This window comes from Brienomyrus brachyistius, chromosome 12, assembly GCF_023856365.1.
Source record: "Brienomyrus brachyistius isolate T26 chromosome 12, BBRACH_0.4, whole genome shotgun sequence".
In the NCBI taxonomy this organism is placed as follows: Eukaryota; Metazoa; Chordata; class Actinopteri; order Osteoglossiformes; family Mormyridae; genus Brienomyrus; species Brienomyrus brachyistius.
The window spans coordinates 20,515,924-20,535,251 of NC_064544.1; the positions used below are offsets into that span (position 1 = coordinate 20,515,924).

Below are 19,328 nucleotides of genomic sequence, written 5' to 3' on the forward strand. Positions count from 1 at the left end.
ATATACAGTTGCGTGTCATCGGCATAGCAGTGGTAGCTGAGATTATATCGATGGATAATTTGGTCTAATGGGAGGATGTAGATATTGAACAGAATAGGACCCAGAACTAACCCTTGGGGGACACCTTGTGTGAGCGAAGTAGTGGTGGATTTATGTTCCCTAATGGAAACATAATACTGTCTATCACTGATGTAAGATTCAAACCAAGAAAGAGCAGCACCAGAGATATCAATACTTGCAAGTTGGGACAGCAAGATATTATGGTTAACTGTATCAAATGCTGCACTTAAGAAGAACTAGGATAGCAGTCATCCCAGAGTCTGCAGGCATAAGTATGTTATTGGTCATCTTAAGCAAGCAGTTTCCATACTATGTAGGGTTCTGAATCCAGAATTGGGAGGGATCAAGCAGGTTATGAGAGTTTAAATAATTATTTAGTTGAGCAGCAACAGCTTTCTCCAAGATCTTAGCCACAAATGGTAGACTTCTGACATTGTGGAATTATACAGAGACAGAATCTGCATCGGGCAAGACAACTGAAAAACATCATGAAGACGGGAAGCATCAACAGACATAGAGAAGGATAACTGATCAACATTCTTAATGTCACGACAGGTTATTTTAGATTTCTGACTTAGTGTAAGCAGCGGCTAATTGAAACTAAATTCAACCAGCTTGTGATCTGAGATACCAGTGACAGAACCAGATGTACAAACATTCTATAAACCAGTAGAACAAATACGATCCACAGCATGGCCCTTAGCATGAGTTGGGAAATCAATATGTTGCACAAAACTGAAACAATCCAGTACTGAACACAACTCACTAGCCAATGAATAGTCAGTATCCACATGAATATTAAAATCACCAAGCAAAACAACAGCAGTAGGCATCCATCCCTGTAGTGTCACAATCAGGTCAAATTTTTGTGTTTTTGTGATCTTTGATTCTTCTGATTCCTTGGGTCGTCCTGATGCACTCATTGCTGTTAGTTTCCTCCACATTGGATTTTCCACCATTTTGAATTTTTCTCAAAATCTACTTTTGTGAACTCGTCCTAGGTCATTCATCCAATCAACACCAAACACTATGTGCGTGATCTATAGAGGGTTGGGATCACAGTTTATTTAAAGAATTCTGCTATGTCATATACTGCCACTGTCGTCCAATGAATTTGAGGACAAAATCACCAAACTGGAGAGGCGATATCTCAGGAATGCTTTGATATATCAAAAGCGGATTTGTGAGTGAGGGACTTGGGACCCTATTCTGAGGAAGCTGAGCAAAAATGGAGTAATTGCACCAGTAGGGGGCACTTCCCATACCTGACCTGTATCTGCTGCTGCGGCAGGTTATCTTCAATATTTCCTTCAGCGTGTTAGTTTGCAGTATATCTTCTGTGTTCCTATGTCCCTGTATTTCCTATTTTTGAATGTTCCCATGCCATCTATGCTCTCATTGGGTGCTTGGCCCCATTACTGCTGCTTGCAGTAGTATTTTGTTTTTGTATTTTCCCCTTGCTGACACCCCACCCCCCCCCAATCCTCTGTCACTTGTTTTCTTTCCTCCATGCTACTTTTGTTACCTCTGTCTTCAGTCCCATACAAGGGTAAGTTCGCCGTTGTTTTTTTCAACTGAAAATGTCACCCCCCCACCCCTGTGTAACAACTGTTACAACTTCCCACCACAGCGGAGAATGTCAAATTCTTCATAGGAAAGAAAGTGTATTCGGAAATTTTCAACAAAATATCTAGAAGTTATTTGCGTAATTACACAGTATTTTTGACACAGTTGACATTGTGTGACTCAGAGGCAGATAAAATGGAGCAAGAAAGATTGCTGAAAAGACAATCGGAACCTACGCAAATGCACAGATGTCGCATCTGTCATAAAATGAAAGCTGTAATCTGCAGTTATGGGAATATGTGTCAGAACAACAAGTGGAACAAAAAACACAGTGGGCATAGTCTAACATCATTTCTCACAGGGTGAACTATACAATCCTATCAGCTTAGGCATAGCGTGATATCCTTTCCCACAGGGTGTACTGCAGCCTACATCCATACAAGGAGCGATGTCAAGCTGTGTTTCCCAGATTGGCAACACTAAACGAACTGCTTATTTCAGTGTTACCAAACTTTAATTCTGTTCCTTCCTTAAGCGAAAGTCAAACATGAACTGTTAGGTATTTCACCAACGAAACTAAAGCTAACGAAGATCCTAATCAGATCCTACCTGGAAATACTTTTAGAAAGGTGACGAGGGAACAATATTACCGTTTTCGGTAAAATCCTTATTTATAGTTTATTGCTTGAAAAATAATAGTCTAATAAAAATTGATTATACTGCATTTTGCACCCCTTAGTACCATACAATTATTAGCCTAATAATACACAACAAGTAATTAGTTGCCTCAAATTCAACGTGTAACAAGTCCCGGGGATGCAACCATAAATTGCAGTGGCATTAAATGGTTCACAGCTAATTGGAGGACCAGCCTCAAGAACTGTGGCCCCAGAGATTTACAACATCCTAGCTGGAGGTTCAGCTTTAAAAATGCGTTATTTTTAAAGAAAATGTTTTGCTTCACTGAAGTTTCTTATATCAACCTAAAGGTGATGCCATTTTGCACAATACTTTGTCAGACATTTTTTGAACAGCTGCACTATTTTTGTTTCGCATGGAAAGGATTGTTGTGATTGTACATTGATGTGTTTTATGTGATATGAATTTTTTCTAGTCTTTTTCCATGAAACTCACTTCTTTACTTATTGTCTTAAAGAAACCACCACCGGCAAACAGTTATGAATATGCCAATTTGTTTTAAAATGCATTTTATACATTCTGTACCATTTCGTTTGATGGGATGGAGATGCTTTTCACTTGCATCAAGTGCTGCATTTTCCAAACAGCTTATCCTACTGGGTCGTGGGGGGTCCGGAGCCTATCCCGGAAGCAATGGGCACGAGGCAGGGAACAACCCAGGATGGGGGGCCAGCCCATCGCAGGGCACACTCACACACCATTCACACCTATGGACAATTTAGTGACTCCAATCAGCCTCAGCATGTTTTTGGACTGTGGGGGGAAACCGGAGTACCCAGAGGAAACCCCACGACGACATGGGGAGAACATGCAAACTCCACACACATGTGACCCAGGCGGAGACTCGAACCCGGGTCCCAGAGGTGTGAGGCGACAGTGCTAACCACTGCACCACCATGCCGCCCCCCATCCTCAACATATATTTTAAATTATTCCATACATTCAGTTTCTGTAACTGCTTGTCCTATGTGGGGGGGGGGGGGGGGGGAGGCTTTGAAGCCTATGCCAGAAGCTACAGATGCAAGGCAGGGAACAAACCAGGATGGGGCACCGACCCAGCGCAGAGCACACTGACACACCAGTCACACTGACACACCAGTCACACTGACACACCAGTCACACTGACACACCAGTCACACTGACACACCAGTCACACTGACACACCAGTCACACTGACACACCAGTCACACTGACACACCAGTCACACTGACACACCAGTCACACTGACACACCAGTCACACTGACACACCAGTCACACTGACACACCAGTCACACTGACACACCAGTCACACTGACACACCAGTCACACTGACACACCAGTCACACTGACACACCAGTCACACTGACACACCAGTCACACTCACACACCAGTCACACTCACACACCAGTCACACTGACACACCAGTCACACTGACACACCAGTCACACTCACACACCATTCACATGTACACTTAGGTATCTCCAATTCACCTCAGCATGTATTTGGTCTGTGGAGGAAACCCCATAATCACAACATACAAATTCCTCACATGTGGAGCCATTGGACTCAAACTCTGATCCCAGAAGTGGAAGGCAACAGCACTAACCACTGAGCTACCATGCCACAAACTACACATATTTGAAGTTATCATCAATGTATTTCATAATTCAAATCTTTTGAGGCTAATATGATGCTAGTTCTTTGCAATATCAAACATTTTCAGTGTGTCTTTAAAACTTCCTAAACTTAGGGTAACTTCCCCTTCAAGTGATTGATATAATCTTTCCCTCAGTGGAATGAGCATGAATGCTTAGTCAGTATTTAAACTTATTTTACTCATATTCCATCTAGGGCTGGCTGTGGTCAAGCTTAATACACTCATCCTGTTATAGTGAAATATCCATTTAATTTCTATAGTTTTAGGATATTTAAAAATGTTTTTAAAACACAACAATGACTCCCTGAACAACTGCTAACGTTTCTAGCTGTAGGGTAATAAAATTTTCATCAAATACTCACATTAACTAAAAATGTCCACCCCTGAAAGGGTGGACCTAACTTTCCCCGACGGGACGGACTCACCTCGGTCTCAAACACACCCTGTACTGACAATGAGCATATTTTCTGCTAGGTAGTAGTGAGCTACCTATCACAGCAGGGATCTCGTCAGACCGGAAAAACCTGCCTGGCATGCAAAACTTCCTTAGATTAAGTGTGTGTCTGTATGCGCATGTTTACATGTTGTGTAACATATTCTACTGGGTGCTCTGAAAAGATCGTCCTAAACTCACCTAGAATGACGACCACTGAATCTAAAATGAAGTAAGTTTTGTTTTAGATACGATGGTATAATGCACAAAAATTATAAACTGTAAATATCTGCTATTTGTTGGTGGCTCCAAATTATGTTCTGGAGCAGAGTATTAGAAAGTATATAGTGTATACTCTGAAATGGCTAAAAACCAGTCAGACATTAATGGGGCAGAGTAGTTAGAGAGTATATAGTGTATACTCTGAAATGGCTAAAAACCAGTCAGACATTAATGGGGCAGAGTATTTAGAGAGTATATAGTGTATACTCTGAAATGGCTAAAATCCAATCAGACATTAATGGGGCAGGGTATTTGGAGAGTATATAGTGTATACTCTCAAATGACTAAAAACCAGTCAGACATTAATGGGGCAGAGTATTTAGAGAGTATATAGTGTATACTCTGAAATGACTAAAAACCAATCAGACATTAATGGGGCAGGGTATTTGGAGAGTATATAGTGTATACTCTGAAATGACTAAAAACCAATCAGACATTAATGGGGCAGGGTATTTGGAGATTATATAGTGTATACTCTGAAATGACTAAAAACCAATCAGACATTAATGGGGCAGGGTATTTGGAGATTATATAGTGTATACTCTGAAATGACTAAAAAACAATCAGACATTAATGGCCAGGCTCAGTGTCTCTGGAACACACCTAGGGAAGTTGTCCTGTGGGGTCCAGTGGAGAGCCCAGGTTCTGTGTCTTGGGGGTCCAGTTAAAGTATTTTGTTGAATGGTGGGAATTACGCACAGCAGATATTACACTGATTATTTTTCCAGTATACTCTATGAACTTTCATTTATATGTATACAGCTGTAGAAGCAGCACATGTTTCAAAACAACTGCATTTGTGAATTCAATGCCGACTACTAAACAGCCCAATGAATTCCTGCATATCTAAGGTACTTGGTGGGTTTGTTTTCGAGGAAATGACACCATGATTGTTCAAAACTTACTTGAATGAATGTTTACTGCTCTCTTTATTGACCATTTTAAAGATCGTTGTGTTAAAAATAGCATAACAATGAAAGGGTTGCAGGAATCCATTTGTATTTCTTGTGGATGAATAGTGCAGTGCCTTTACCAGTACATCCAGTTCAAAATTAATGTAAATTAGTGTAAATTAATGTTACACTAAGAGAGAGCTGCTGCCAGGCTACATAACGCCAATTTTTGAACCCAACTTGTGTCTGTATATTTGATTTGTGCTTTGGCTACAGCGTGTGGTATGAAAATGACTGGATATCTCTTTCCATCTCTTTCCATCATTCACAGGGGCCAGTCAAGGAAAGCAGAGTCCCCTGTGCCTAGCTGCACTTCCAACAAGACTGATAGATCAAAAAATATCATTGTTAACTTCAAAGGTGAACTACAGGATGACAGGTAATTTATTGAATGTTGGACCATAACTGGGGTGTAAGCAGGTGGTTAACAAACTGTACAAACCAGTGCAGAGATCATCATCTCTAGCTAACCTGTTCAAAACAAGCATATCATTCAGGAATGACACAAGCTTAGACTACACTATGTCTCACAGTGTCTTAATATGTGCACTTTATATGTTTTCAAATGGACAGCCTGTGTCCTATCCAGTAACTTTATTGGATGAATTTTACTGGAATTTAAACATACGATGTCCACACAATGTCTTGGGACACTTGATTAATTCTGTAAAAATGTTGCATTTTATTGGTTTCATAACAAAAGTCCATTGACAAGCAATGCTTAACATATCTGAAGTGAAATTTTGATTGACTCGTTCAGCTCTGTTTTGCTATTAATTGCAGTTGTAGTCACTGGCTCCCAAAGCGATACTAAACACAAATGTTTGACGTTTTATTTTATAGGAAAGAAAAAAAAAACTTTTTAACTCAGAAAAGCTTTAGAACAATAATTTGGGTTTAAATTTTTTACTATTTATAAGTAATATTACTTACAACTACTGTGTCACGCCCACACGGACATAATAGCTTTGGACGATCACCTCTGATTAGCTCCGCTTCTTAAGCAGATCTACCGCTACCAACGTCGCGAAGTATCTGTTGTCTCTTGTCACCCATTTTCCCTGCCTTCTACCGCCTGCCCTGCCTGCCTCACCCAACCTCCCTACCTGACCCGCCTCCGTCGTCCCCACTTCCCTGTCGTCTTCTTGTCCCGTGTTCTTCTGTAGGACTGACTTCCCCGGCTTCCGATCTCTGCCGATCAACCCGACCACGATTCTTGCTCCCTCTTCAGGCTTTGTTTGTTATCAGCTCCTTAATAAACTCGCTGGTCTCCTACTCGCATTCTGTTCATTACATACTGGTTGCTTCAGATGTGATTATTTTTTGTAAACAAATGAATAAAGTAATGACAATGATAATGTTTGTGATTGTTATGAAACCAATATATTTGCAGTAGTTTCACTGAATTAAGCAAGCATTCCTAGACTTTCTGTAAGAACTGTACAATTATAGGTTGAGTGTGAGTGGGTGGTCCATTTCCATGTTCTATTCACAGGGTGCAACTGGAGAAACCCACAGCCAGCTGTGTGTCCATGGAGAGTAATCGGTCAAGCAGAGACAGGATGCAGTGTGACTTTCACACAACTGAACTGTATGTCTGTGTACTTAATATGTTTTTGACTGGAAAGTCTTCATTTGCATTAGAATTCATCTCTTTACTGTAGCTTTAACTATGCCTGTCCCAGTGTGAATTATAGGTATAATAAAGAGATGAACCGAACTGGAAACTGTTTCTCCTGTTTACAGGGATCAGCAGTCAGTAGAACCCAGCTGTAAAAAGAAACACAGGTCTTTGGTTTTTGCACGCAGACTGAAGGTATCCTGTATGATATTTTTCAAGCGCAAGTCAACTGGAGTTTACTCACAATTTTTACTGCTTTATTTAATGCTGAAGGTGTTTAGAAAAAGAAAAATGATTCTTTGTTTCAGATTCTGTAAAAAATTACGTGTGATTCATCACCAAAACCATTTCTACAATACATGTAAAATTATTACAGGCCATGTTAGCTTGGCAATATGACTGCGGTGTTCGTACGATAGGTGGTAATAGTAAGTGCAGACTGGCAGACAGATGACCATTTATATTAACCTAAACCCAGTGAATCACAGTACAAAACACTGTAACAGTAATGTCACACTAATATGTCTTCTCCTCTTTATCTCAGCTTCTTCAACAAACTTTGCAGAAGTTGCAGAGGGGAGATTTGAAACAGTTCACGGCACAGGTGTGTCGGAAGTACACAGAATGCTTCTACCAACAGCTACTACATGATGATGCACTTATATCTGCTGAGGAGATGATGGAAAGCTGTGATGAAGAGAGGGCTCTGAAGATCACATTGCACACCCTGAGAGACATGAACCAGACAGACATTGCAGATTCACTGGAGAAAGAGGAGGAAAAAAGTGAGACAAGAGTGACCAAGATTTCTACAGATAATCCTTAAATGCTTCCTAATAATTCTGTAGGAATTTTTTTATTGTTTTAGCTAACAAATCTAGAGCTCTGGAAAACATTGAGACCACTCTATATTTTATTTTTGAAATCTGCATTTGTAAATCCTAGCTGGCTTAATCACAGTTCTACTGGCAGACGGCTGCGCTGAGCAGAAGGTTGCTTCTAGGTTCAAAATTTCTAAGACACCAGTACACAAGAACAGGATAAAGCAGGAGACACTGGCAATGACCAAAAACCACCCAGATAAAGGGCGGAAGTGACATTGTAATGCCAGAGATGACTGTTAACTTACTCGACAGCTTCTCATGAATCATAGGATGGAATCAAGTGACCTTCAAAAGGAATGGGAAACATTAAGTGCAGGTGTGAAGGGCACTGTTAAGTTCCTATCAGGCTTCTAGAAGCAGGACTGAAGTCCCATAAAGCTTGGAAAAAGCCCTTCATTAATAAGATACAGAGAAGAGCCTGGCTACAGTTTGCAATAAAAGTTATATTATTCACAGATGCACGCCCATAAATTGATATATGAGTGAAACAAAAAAACTTTGATGTGGTCTAATACTTTTTTCCAGAGCTGAATGTGATACAATGGTTGAAGGGTCATAACAAAGGAAAACAGGGGCTATAGATGGATGGTTTTTTTGTGGTGGCAAAGAGCAGAGTTTATGTTAGGAACTGGTGTAATTAGTTACATTACTGTGTCCAACCTCACCTGCATCAATCCATCAACAGTTTGACTGCATGCATGACTGCATGCATGACTGCATGCATGACTGCATGTCAATGTATGGCTTATGAGAGCCGTGTGGTTATTACAATGTACCTCACAATGTAGTTCTTTTTATTGTTTTGGACACTACTCTTTTCAGCAATAGAAAGTACCTGATACCAAATAAGTGATTTGTTTCTTTTCATGTTAAAATGCCTTTCTTTCTTCAGATCAGACAATCAGCCAGTGTCAACAGAAATTGAAGAACAAATTGCAAAAAAGGTTCAAGTGCATTTTTGAAGGTAGTGCCAGGCAAGGGAACCCAACCCTCCTCTGCGATATCTATACAGGACTATACATCACAGAAGGCCTGAGTGAAGGAGTCAAGAATGAACATGAAATACCAGAACTAGATACGGCATCCAAGATACCATTGGCAGAATCTACCACAATTCATTGCAATGAAATCTTCAAACCTGTAGTTGGGCAACAGACATCCATAAGAACTGTACTGACAAATGGGATCGCTGGTATTGGAAAAACAGTATCTGTGCAGAAGTTTATTCATGACTGGGCCATCGGAAAAGCAAATGAGGATGTTCATTTCATATTTGCATTGCCATTTCGGGATCTCAACCTTCAAAAGGATAGAAATTTCAGCCTAATCAATATTATTTATCACTATTTTCCAGAAGTGGAGGGAATTGAATCAACTGACTTGAATGAATTCAGAATTTTGCTGATCTTTGATGGCTTGGATGAATGTCGACTACCTTTAGATTTCCAGCTAAATGAAAACTGCTTTGACATGACAAGACAGACATCACTAGATGTGCTGTTGACGAACCTCATCAAGGGAAATCTACTTCCCTCTGCTCAACTCTGGATAACATCCCGAGTAGGAGCATCCAGTCAGATACCAACTGAGCATGTCAATCGAGTGACAGAGATTCGAGGGTTCAATGATCTGCAGAAGGAGGAATACTTCAGGAGGAGATTTGAGAATGAAGACCTTGTGAAGAGAATCATCAAACACTTAAAGATGTCAAGGAGTCTCTACGTAATGTGCCGCATCCCAGTTTTCTGTTGGATCTCAGCAGTTGTCCTGGAGCAGATGTTGGAAGCGGACAACAGCAATGTCCCGACATCTCTAACCCAGCTCTACATATACTTTGTGCTCATTCAAACGAGCATAAAGAATCAGAAATATCAATTCCAATCAAACAAAGAAATTATCATGAAACTGGGTAAATTAGCCTTCCAGCAACTGGAAATTGAAAATTTTATATTTTACAAAAACGACTTCAGAGAATGTGGCATTGATGATGTATATGAAGCCTCGGTCTACTCTGGACTGTGTACAGAAATCGTGAATGAGGAAGACATGATGGATGAAGAGAAAGTGTATAGCTTTGTGCATGTAAGTATTCAGGATTTTCTTGCAGCTTTGTATGTGTCTTACACATACAAAAGCACCAAGATGAACCTACTCAATAAAAAACAAAGTGGGATACGAGAGGAGTTGTTTGACTTCCACAAGAGTGTGATTGATAAGGCCTTACGGACCAGGAACGGACATCTCAACCTTTTCTTGCGCTTTCTGCTTGGCATCTCACTGAACTCCAGTCAGAACCTCCTGAAAGACCTTGTGACAGACAAAGAGACCAGCTCACAGGGTGTCGAAGAAACAGTCAGATACATCAAGGGGATTATAAAGGACGAAACGTACCCAGAGATGTCCATCAATCTCTTCTACTGCCTGAATGAACTCGGGGACAACTCTCTAGTGGAGGAGGTTCAAAACTACCTAAGGTCTGGGAAGCTCTCAAGGAAGAAGCTGTCACCTGCTCAGTGGTCGGCTCTGGTTTTTGTGTTGCTGACATCAGAAAATATAGACCATGTGTTTGATTTGAAGAAATACAGCAGATCAGAAGAAGCACTACTGAGACTCATTCCTGTGGTAAAGTTCTCCAGAACAGCCCTGTAAGTATTTTAAGATGTGGTCTAGTTTTATATTTAAAAGAAGACCATTTTATCAAGTATTTGTCATCAGCTTTAAAATACAAACTTCGGGAGACATTTATACACTGAACAAAACATACCTAATTTGTGATGTTATCTGTATAATTCATATGGTCCGTTATATAAGCCAAGACTCAATAAACTTGGTGACTATTTCACATTTAACAGTATAATGATACGTTGAAGATGAAACTTAACTTGAAGATTTAAACATGCAACTTTCCCCATTAGGCTGGATCATTGTTATCTCACAGGTAAATGTTGTGAAGCATTGTCCTTTGTGCTCTGTTCAAACTCATTGCACCTGATGGAATTAGACTTGAGTGACAATGACCTTCAGGATGCCGGAGTGCAGCTGCTCTCTATTGGACTGGGAGATCAACACTGTAAACTGGAAACACTCAGGTTAGTAGTTATGGGAAAGTCAGTTTCTGAGAGAATCACTGTTAATTAGAGACATTCAGGATGGATTTTCGTGTACAATGTAAATAATAAAACCGAGGTTAAACCTATTAACTGTATATGCTAACACTGCTGCGGAAACCAGAGTTTAGGTAGGAGATGTGTTTTTTTCTTTGCTTTATACTGCAGTATAAAGCATTCTTAAAGTACAGTAAATGTGTTCTCCAAGAAAGACTTTATAAGGCACAAAGCTGAACTTAGTCTAAGTACCCATTTTCCAACCACTTACCCTTAGCCCTGAAATATACATCGTACAGGGTTCCAGGCCATCACAGCACACATACATTTACATTTACATACTTTAGCAGACGCTCTTTTCTAGAGTGACTTACAACCAGTGCTTTTTCGTCCATGGCTATTCTTCGATCTATATGCTAGACCTAAAATCAACAACTGTCATCAAGATCAAGTTAGCGCTAAGTGCGTTGTATATTAAAAAGCCTTGTTAGGAAAAAACAGTGCACAGGAAAAAATGTTAGTGGGGTTTTTTAATTTTATTTTATTTTCAATAGCAAGGGTGGACAGTAAGGGGGTATTAGTCTCCTAGGTACTCCTTGAAGAGGTGCGTCTTCAGACGATGCTTGAAGACAGGAAGGGACTCAGCTGTTCTTACGGCAAGAGGAAGTTCCTTCCACCACTGAGGTGCCAACATTGCAAAATGTCTTGATGCATGTCGCCCTCTTTTAAGCATTGGTCAGTTTGAGATGAGCAGCGCTTGATGCTCTGAGAGGACGAGAAGTGACACGATTCTTGATCAGTGTTGCCAAGTAAGGAGGAGCTGTTTCAGTCTTGGCTTTAAAGGCAAGTGTTAGGGATTTGAACCTGATGCAGGCAGCCACAGGGAGCCAGTGCAGGTTCCGAAGAAGAGGTGTGATGTGCGAGAATCTTTTACAATCAACCTGAACCCCTACCCATCCCTAACCATAACCATAAGTAACCAAAGAAAGTACAAGAGTTTTTGCATTTTTAGTTTTTTCATTGCAGTCACGGATTTTTATAAAATAGAGTTTTCCCTGATGGCGACCAGGAAACAAAACGGATATTTATCATGTTGTGGGGACATTGTGTCCCCATAAGGTAAGATAATTCTCGTTTGGCACTCAACGGAGGCGGTCGCACTTCTTACCCTCTCCCTCCCCTTATCTTCCCTGCTTCGCTCCTCTCGTCTCGTCTAGTCTACTGTCTTATACTGTGTCTGTGAAGAGACTCTCTCAGCCCTGCTCTCCAAACCACGAAAAATTATGGATTTGATCAGCTGGTCTCTCAACGCAATTGACACCATCTTCTCGACGAGAAGCCTAGGGTCGGGGGAACCTGACTGTCCTGCAGGAACGTACGCAGCTGGCTACACGATGGACGGATGGGAGCGGTGGAGGGTCGTGTGCCTGGCAGCTCTTTCCGTGGAGGACATTGAAGACATCTACCTATTCGGAACCATGATTACAGGTATTATGCTGATTGGCTTAGGCATTGCCCTGGTTTATCAAAGATTGAAGAAGACGGTGACAGCCTCTCAAAGCCCCACTAGGCTGGCCGGAATGATTGATGGAGTGGGCAGAGCTGTTAGCACTCAGACTGTGCAGACTGTGCAAATGGATCGCAAACTGGATAACATCATGGAGAAGCTAACAGCTTTGCAAAAATTATTGGATGGCGGAGATCAGCGTGGACATTAGAGGAGCTGGAAATTTCAGCTCCTCGCATGGAAACCCAAACAACCTTATTCTATCAAGTATTTGGCTCCCCCATATCAGCACTGGCCTTGGCCAAGGCTGCTGCTGAAACTAACAACTCCCCCAGAAGAACAAGGCAGTGAGACTCTCTTGCATTCCTCTCCCCCAATCCCAAGGACTTACCCTCCCCCCATCCCACGCCTTCGCCGCTTCATACCCCCAGCGTGAACAGGCGGGTCTGTGACCAGCGCCTCTATGGCAGCAGGACCGGATGGCTGTCTGTCTCTGCTGGGTCACCTCCACACCCCCTTTCCCCTACCCGTTGCAAGTCGTGTCATTTTTATGTAAGGTGTAGTGCCCATGTGCTTATGTTGCTGAGGTGTTTTTTTCGGTTCCCACAATGTACTCCCTACTGGAGTGCAATCTGGGGGGTGTTTTTTTATTCTCCTCCTCTCCCACCATGTTATCCTGTTTCTATTCTTCTCACTTCCCCTGTCTCCCGACCGGTCTTCCCCCTACTGTGATGTCTGTGTATATGTAAGGTCGGTTGATGGCCTGCTCTTCACCGGTACTTGTGACTGGTGCCATGGTATATTGCATCAGCAATAAAGGGCTTTTCCAATCCAATCCAATCCAATCCAATCCAATACCCGCTCACACACACACACACACACACAGGCACACGCACATGTAGGGTATACTTATCCTTAGAGGGCCTGCTCATTCACTTCTATGGGAAAAATGGTAACGCTAACTATGACAACCTTAACCCCCACCCTGCCCTAACCATGACCATAAGTAACCAAGCAAAACACAAGAGTTTTTGCATTTTTAGTTTTTTCATAGCAGTTACTGATTTTTATAAAATTGAGTTTTCCCTGGGGGCGGCATTGTGGTGCAGTGGTTAGCACTGTTGCCTCACACCTCTAGGACCCGGGTTCGAATCTCCGCCTGGGTCACATGTGTGTGGAGTTTGCATGTTCTCCCCATGTCGTCGTGGGGTTTCCTCCGGGTACTCCGGTTTCCCCCCACAGTCCAAAAACATGCTGAGGCTATTTGGAGTTGCTAATATTGCCCGTAGGTGTGCATGCGTGAATGAATGGTGTGTGAGTGTGCCCTGCAATGGGCTGGCCCCCCATCCTGGGTTGTTCCCTGCCTTGTGCCCATTGATTCCGGGTTAGGCTCCGGACCCCCCGCGATAAGCGGTTTGGAAAATGGATGGATGGATGGATGAGTTTTCCCTTATGGGGAATGGATATTTATCACGTTATGGGGACATTGTGTCCCTAAGGATAGGTATACCCGCTCGCACACGCACGCACACACACACACAGCTCACAATAGGGGAAATATAAGTTAAATTGTGTGCCTTTGGACTGTGGGTCCTAATACTGCTTAAGTAAGTATTGAAAATTGGATGGATGTCAAATTTCAGCCTTAATATTATTTCAGTTTAAGAATTCTAAGCCAGAACAAACTCCTATACTTTTCCTACCTAGAAACTGAAAGTCTGTGAGTGTGACAACTCAGTGTTGTGTTTTGATTTCCATCTCTAGGCTATCATTCTGTGGAATCACGGAGAAAGGTTGCAGATTCCTTGCTGATGCCTTGCATTCAAACCCCTCACACCTGAAAGAACTGGATGTGAGCTACAACCACCCTGGAGAAAGTGGAGTGAAGCTGCTCTCAGATATGCTGCAGAATCCTGACTTTAAACTGGAGAAACTGAAGTATGTGCAGAGAGTACATTTGTGCCCTGTTCACACATCCATGGCACATGCAGATATGTCAGCGTCACCTACATAAATACAACATAGATATTAAGCACAATGACAGTGACAACAACTGTGCTGAGAGAGGGATGGAGTGTAGTTACACACTGATATCTTTACTGGGGCATATGTACACACATGTAATTAATAAAGCTCACAACCTTAACCATGGCATATATCACAGTGCTGAAAGCATAAATGTCGACTGCACCACAGCTGAGCTTGTATGCGATTTGAACTGTCAATCTTATGCTTAGGCAAATATTCTTAACTGCTTTGCAGTTGAGCACAACACCACCGTCTGCCCTTATTATCTGTCCTTCAGCCCACGTTATGTTTCCCGCAGTCATGTTCATTGTTGGGTCTCAGTAGTATGTTGTGGTCCCCCCTTTTCTCCTGATGCTCTTCACAGGACTATTGTATGCTGTGAGTGTCTCTTCAACCACTAATTGTCCTTCTTCTCCTGCAGAGTGGACCATTGTGGAGAGTGCTGGATCAGACCAGGCCTACGGAAATGTAAGTCTGTTTGTGCCTAATAAGAAAAGGAAGTAACACTTTACTAAAGGGTGCCCATCATAAGGCTATGTGACACAAACATAAACCTTTCATGACAGCCGACATCGCTTGACGAAAGCATTTATAAAGGTTCGTTCCAACGTTTGTAGCTGTCATAAATGCTGACACTGGCAACTCCTGCGTCAAGGTGACATATAACCGATGTCGATTGTCCAGAGTTTATGCTGACATTAAGCTGGGTTACAACACTTTTGTCATTCAAGTGACATAAAAGACTGACTCCACACTTCAGTGATATAAAGTGACATAATTTGCCACGTAAAGCCAGCTGTAAAACTGAAAGTGTAAGGAGCATTACATGTGGCAACGATGAATAGGAGCAAAGTCTCACAGCTCCAGAGGCTGGTGGTTTGTATCTTGTCTATGTGTGTCTCTGGTTCTGTATGTGCAGAGCTTACATGTTCTTCCTGTTTCTATGGTGGTTTGTATCTCATCTCTGGTTCTGTATGTGCAGAGCTTACATGTTCTTTCTGTGTCTATGGTGGTTTGTATCTCGTCTCTGGTTCTGTATGTGCAGAGCTTACATGTTCTTCCTGTGTCTATGGTGGTTTGTATCTCATCTCTGGTTCTCCGTGTGTAGAGCTTACATGTTCTTTCTGTGTCTATGGTGGTTTGTATCTCGTCTTTGGTTCTGTATGTGCAGAGCTTTCATGTTCTTCCTGTGCCTATGGTGGTTTGTATCTCGTCTCTGGTTCTGTATGTGCAGAGCTTATGTGTTCTTCCTGTGTCTATGGTGGTTTGTATCTCATCTCTGGTTCTCCATGTGTAGAGTTTACATGTTCTTTCTGTGTCTATGGTGGTTTGTATCTCGTCTCTGGTTCTGTATGTGCAGAGCTTATGTGTTCTTCCTGTGTCTATGGTGGTTTGTATCTCGTCTTTGGTTCTGTATGTGCAGAGCTTTCATGTTCTTCCTGTGCCTATGGTGGTTTGTATCTCATCTCTGGTTCTGTATGTGCAGAGCTTATGTGTTCTTCTTGTGTCTATGGTGGTTTGTATCTCATCTCTGGTTCTCCGTGTGTAGAGCTTACATGTTCTTCCTGTGTCTATGGTGGTTTGTATCTCGTCTCTGGTTCTGTATGTGCAGAGCTTACATGTTCTTCCTGTGTCTATGGTGGTTTGTATTTTGTCTCTGGTTCTCCGTGTGCAGAGCTTACATGTTCTTTCTGTGTCTATGGTGGTTTGTATCTCGTCTTTGGTTCTGTATGTGCAGAGCTTACATGTTCTTCCTGTATCTATGGTGGTTTGTATTTTGTCTCTGGTTCTCTGTGTGCAGAGCTTACATGTTCTCCTAAGTGAGTTATATTTTCAGTTGCAGTTTGCAGCATTCGCATGAATGCCTATGTAATGTCATGACACAGAAATAACCTGAACATGACAGTTATTTTGACCCTTGACTGAGTTACACGTTGCAGTTACTTTTGCTGTTCCTATCTCTTTTCTTGCTCTTAGGCATAACTTTTGCACTGGCATGGTCAATCCATCAACAAGTTTATTGCTGTAAGAGAACGAGGTCATGCATGGGAGATGACAGACAGGACTATATGGCAGTTAGTTACAGTTTTTATGAATTGCTAAAACACATTTCCTAAAATCTCCTCTCCTGTTCCCTGTTCCTGTGTGCTTTCAGAACACACATCAAACCGATAAGCTAAATAAACACTACCGAGCAGTCATTACACACTACAGCAAAATGCTGAAAACACTACCAGGCAAAACTGTTGCTGGCATATAAACGTTTACTGTGGATTTGGTCTTTTGCATGTTCAGCTGCAAAATTGGACACCACGGGACTATAGTAAAAAAAAAAAAAAAAAGTGACCAAAAATATTTGTATACAATTATTGTGGGAGCCCTTTATAACTTTGGGAAGTATTATATATTTTGGCCACTCGGCGGTGTATTGCACGGGGTGGTTTGATTACGTGAGGACAGGTGGGTATGAGTAGGTGTTTTCCGCTTGGATGGTGTGGATGACGGAGGGAACACGGTTCTTACTGTAGCATCTGTAGAGTAGACAGCATGGTACAAACAGCACGCCACCAGACCATTATACAGCACAAGTGTGGTATGTTAAAGCTAAAGGTCCTTTTTACGTGAACTGAAGATTTGGAATAACCTCAAAGCTACGCGTTGAGAACACTTGGCCATCCATTCTGAGGCTTACAGGAAAGCCTCTACAATTATACTACACTCATATATAATGATTACAGTATACAGTGCTCCAAAAAGTGCTCCTGTAAAGGACAAATCAAAAAATCCAAACGAAAGGCATATTACATAAAATGTTGTGCAACTGCCAAGCCAGAGGCAAGGAAGAATATTCATGTTTAAATGACGCCTACTGTGTGCTGATTGTGCTTAACTTTTGCGACCTGTGTTTTCTGTTTTTCAGTAGAAAGTGAATGTCGATGATGTTTTGAGATCTTTTTTCTTTTTTTATATTGTATATTTTTTCCTAGGTAGTGAAACTAAACAAGGGCTGACAAACACTGAGTATTTATAATTGTATTACTGCCTTGGACATGTTTGCCTTTGGTTTTCTTTAACCTAGTTGTCCTGAGTCTGATTTTCATTTATTTGCAGCTATGAGATTGTTTTTGACATGAATATGATGAATTTACAGTAGAAGAGAACGAATAAAAAGTTTGTCGATTTTTCTCTGTAGATGCCTGTCAGCTCAAGCTGGACCCCAACACTGCACACCGGAGCCTGTGTCTGTCTGACGGAGACCTGAGGGTCACGTGGAAATGCCAGAGGCAGCCATATGCTGATCACCCGGAGAGGTTCCAGCATGTGCCCCAGGTGCTGTGTACGGAGGCCCTGTCTGGCCGCTGCTACTGGGAGGCTGAGTGGAGAGGGGACGTGGCGGAGATCGCTGTAACTTATAAAGAAATCGGGAGGAAAGAAGCGAAGAATGGCAGCAGGTTTGGACACAATGAGAAGTCCTGGGTTTTGCGCTGCTCTGCTAAAGTCTATTCTGTCTGCCATAATGGCAACCACATTGATAAACCTGTGCCCACCCCCCACTGCCGCAGAGTAGCGGTGTATCTGGACTGGCTTGCTGGCACTCTGACCTTCTACAGTGTCTCTCCTACAAAACTGACACCTTTACACACATTTCATTCCACATTCAGCCAGCCTGTCTATCCAGGGTTTGGTGTTTATGGTTCTTCAGTGATCCTGTGGCAGGTGGATTAGTGTCCTGTGCCTTAGTTGTCCCAGCCAGGCATTGTTAGGCTCCACAACCTGCACAAATTTAGGGAAGGAGAAGGAGTGAATGATCTCCTAACATTTTAAATTTCAGTGCCTTTCACCACAATTGATAACTGAATTTGCATCTATAATTTACTCTTTAGAATTTTTATCAACGCATAAGAGATGCACTGAGTTAAAAAGTTCGATAGTTTGTTGTGCATTTATGAATTTTCCCCTTATAACAAATTAAGCTACATTATTTTGCTTATAGCTTCATAATTATGATTTTTGATATTATAGTTACTACAGGTTTTATATATACATGTATAATATTGTATATCATACAGTATATTTATACACATGATGCTGTTCAGGATGAGTTGTTAAGAAATGGATGGATGAAGGTCTGTATTATCTCTGCAATCTCTATCATGCACGAATTTTGTTGTTTTGCACATTCATTTTTTTGTAAAATATGTGCATTTTTTTGTAAAATTGTATACAATTCTTATTTTAAATAAATTTGTTTAAGATGCTTTTTTGAACTTTACAAATATGCACCTGAGCATATCAGTTAACTTTCGGTGGAAAATGTACCGAAACACCAAAATACCCAAAAGTGACTCAAGCTGCCCAAACTACAGCACATGCCCTCTCTCATAAGACGACGTTGTTCCACAAAGTACAATGAATTTAAAAACACAAACATTTGGCCATAAATTTTCGTCGTCATCACGCTGAATATTTTCTGTCGCAATACACCAAGGAAAAAATTTCTTTGAGTGGCTTATCCAGGTCTGCTTTTAGATGTAATGGCTGCTAGATGTATGG

At 41.6% G+C, this 19,328-nt stretch overlaps 1 protein-coding gene across 2 annotated transcripts; it reads left to right on the forward strand.

Annotated features, from left to right (window-relative positions):
- The first annotated feature begins 4,504 nt into the window (after positions 1 to 4,504).
- On the forward strand, positions 4,505 to 19,033 carry LOC125705050 (NACHT, LRR and PYD domains-containing protein 12-like). 2 transcript variants are annotated; one of them, XM_048971374.1, is made up of 10 exons: positions 4,505 to 4,627; positions 5,902 to 6,009; positions 7,126 to 7,221; positions 7,377 to 7,446; positions 7,796 to 8,036; positions 9,028 to 10,780; positions 11,051 to 11,224; positions 14,511 to 14,684; positions 15,196 to 15,242; positions 17,968 to 19,033. In XM_048971374.1, the coding sequence occupies exons 1-10, from the start codon at positions 4,530 to 4,532 to the stop codon at positions 18,498 to 18,500; spliced, it is 3,294 nt and encodes a 1,097-aa protein (XP_048827331.1). In that variant the 5' UTR covers positions 4,505 to 4,529; the 3' UTR covers positions 18,501 to 19,033. The 2 variants fall into 2 exon arrangements, with proteins under 2 accessions (XP_048827331.1, XP_048827332.1); XM_048971375.1 differs by lacking the exon at positions 7,377 to 7,446.
- The last annotated feature ends 295 nt before the right edge of the window (positions 19,034 to 19,328 follow it).

Coding starts and splice junctions, on each gene's coding strand:
- LOC125705050 (XM_048971374.1), top strand. CDS start 4,530: ATGCGCATGTTTACATGTTGTGTAACATATTCTACTGGGTGCTCTGAA. Junction 10,781..11,050: donor AAGTTCTCCAGAACAGCCCT/GTAAGTATTTTA, acceptor TTTCCCCATTAG/GCTGGATCATTGTTATCTCA. Junction 15,243..17,967: donor CAGACCAGGCCTACGGAAAT/GTAAGTCTGTTT, acceptor TTTTCTCTGTAG/ATGCCTGTCAGCTCAAGCTG.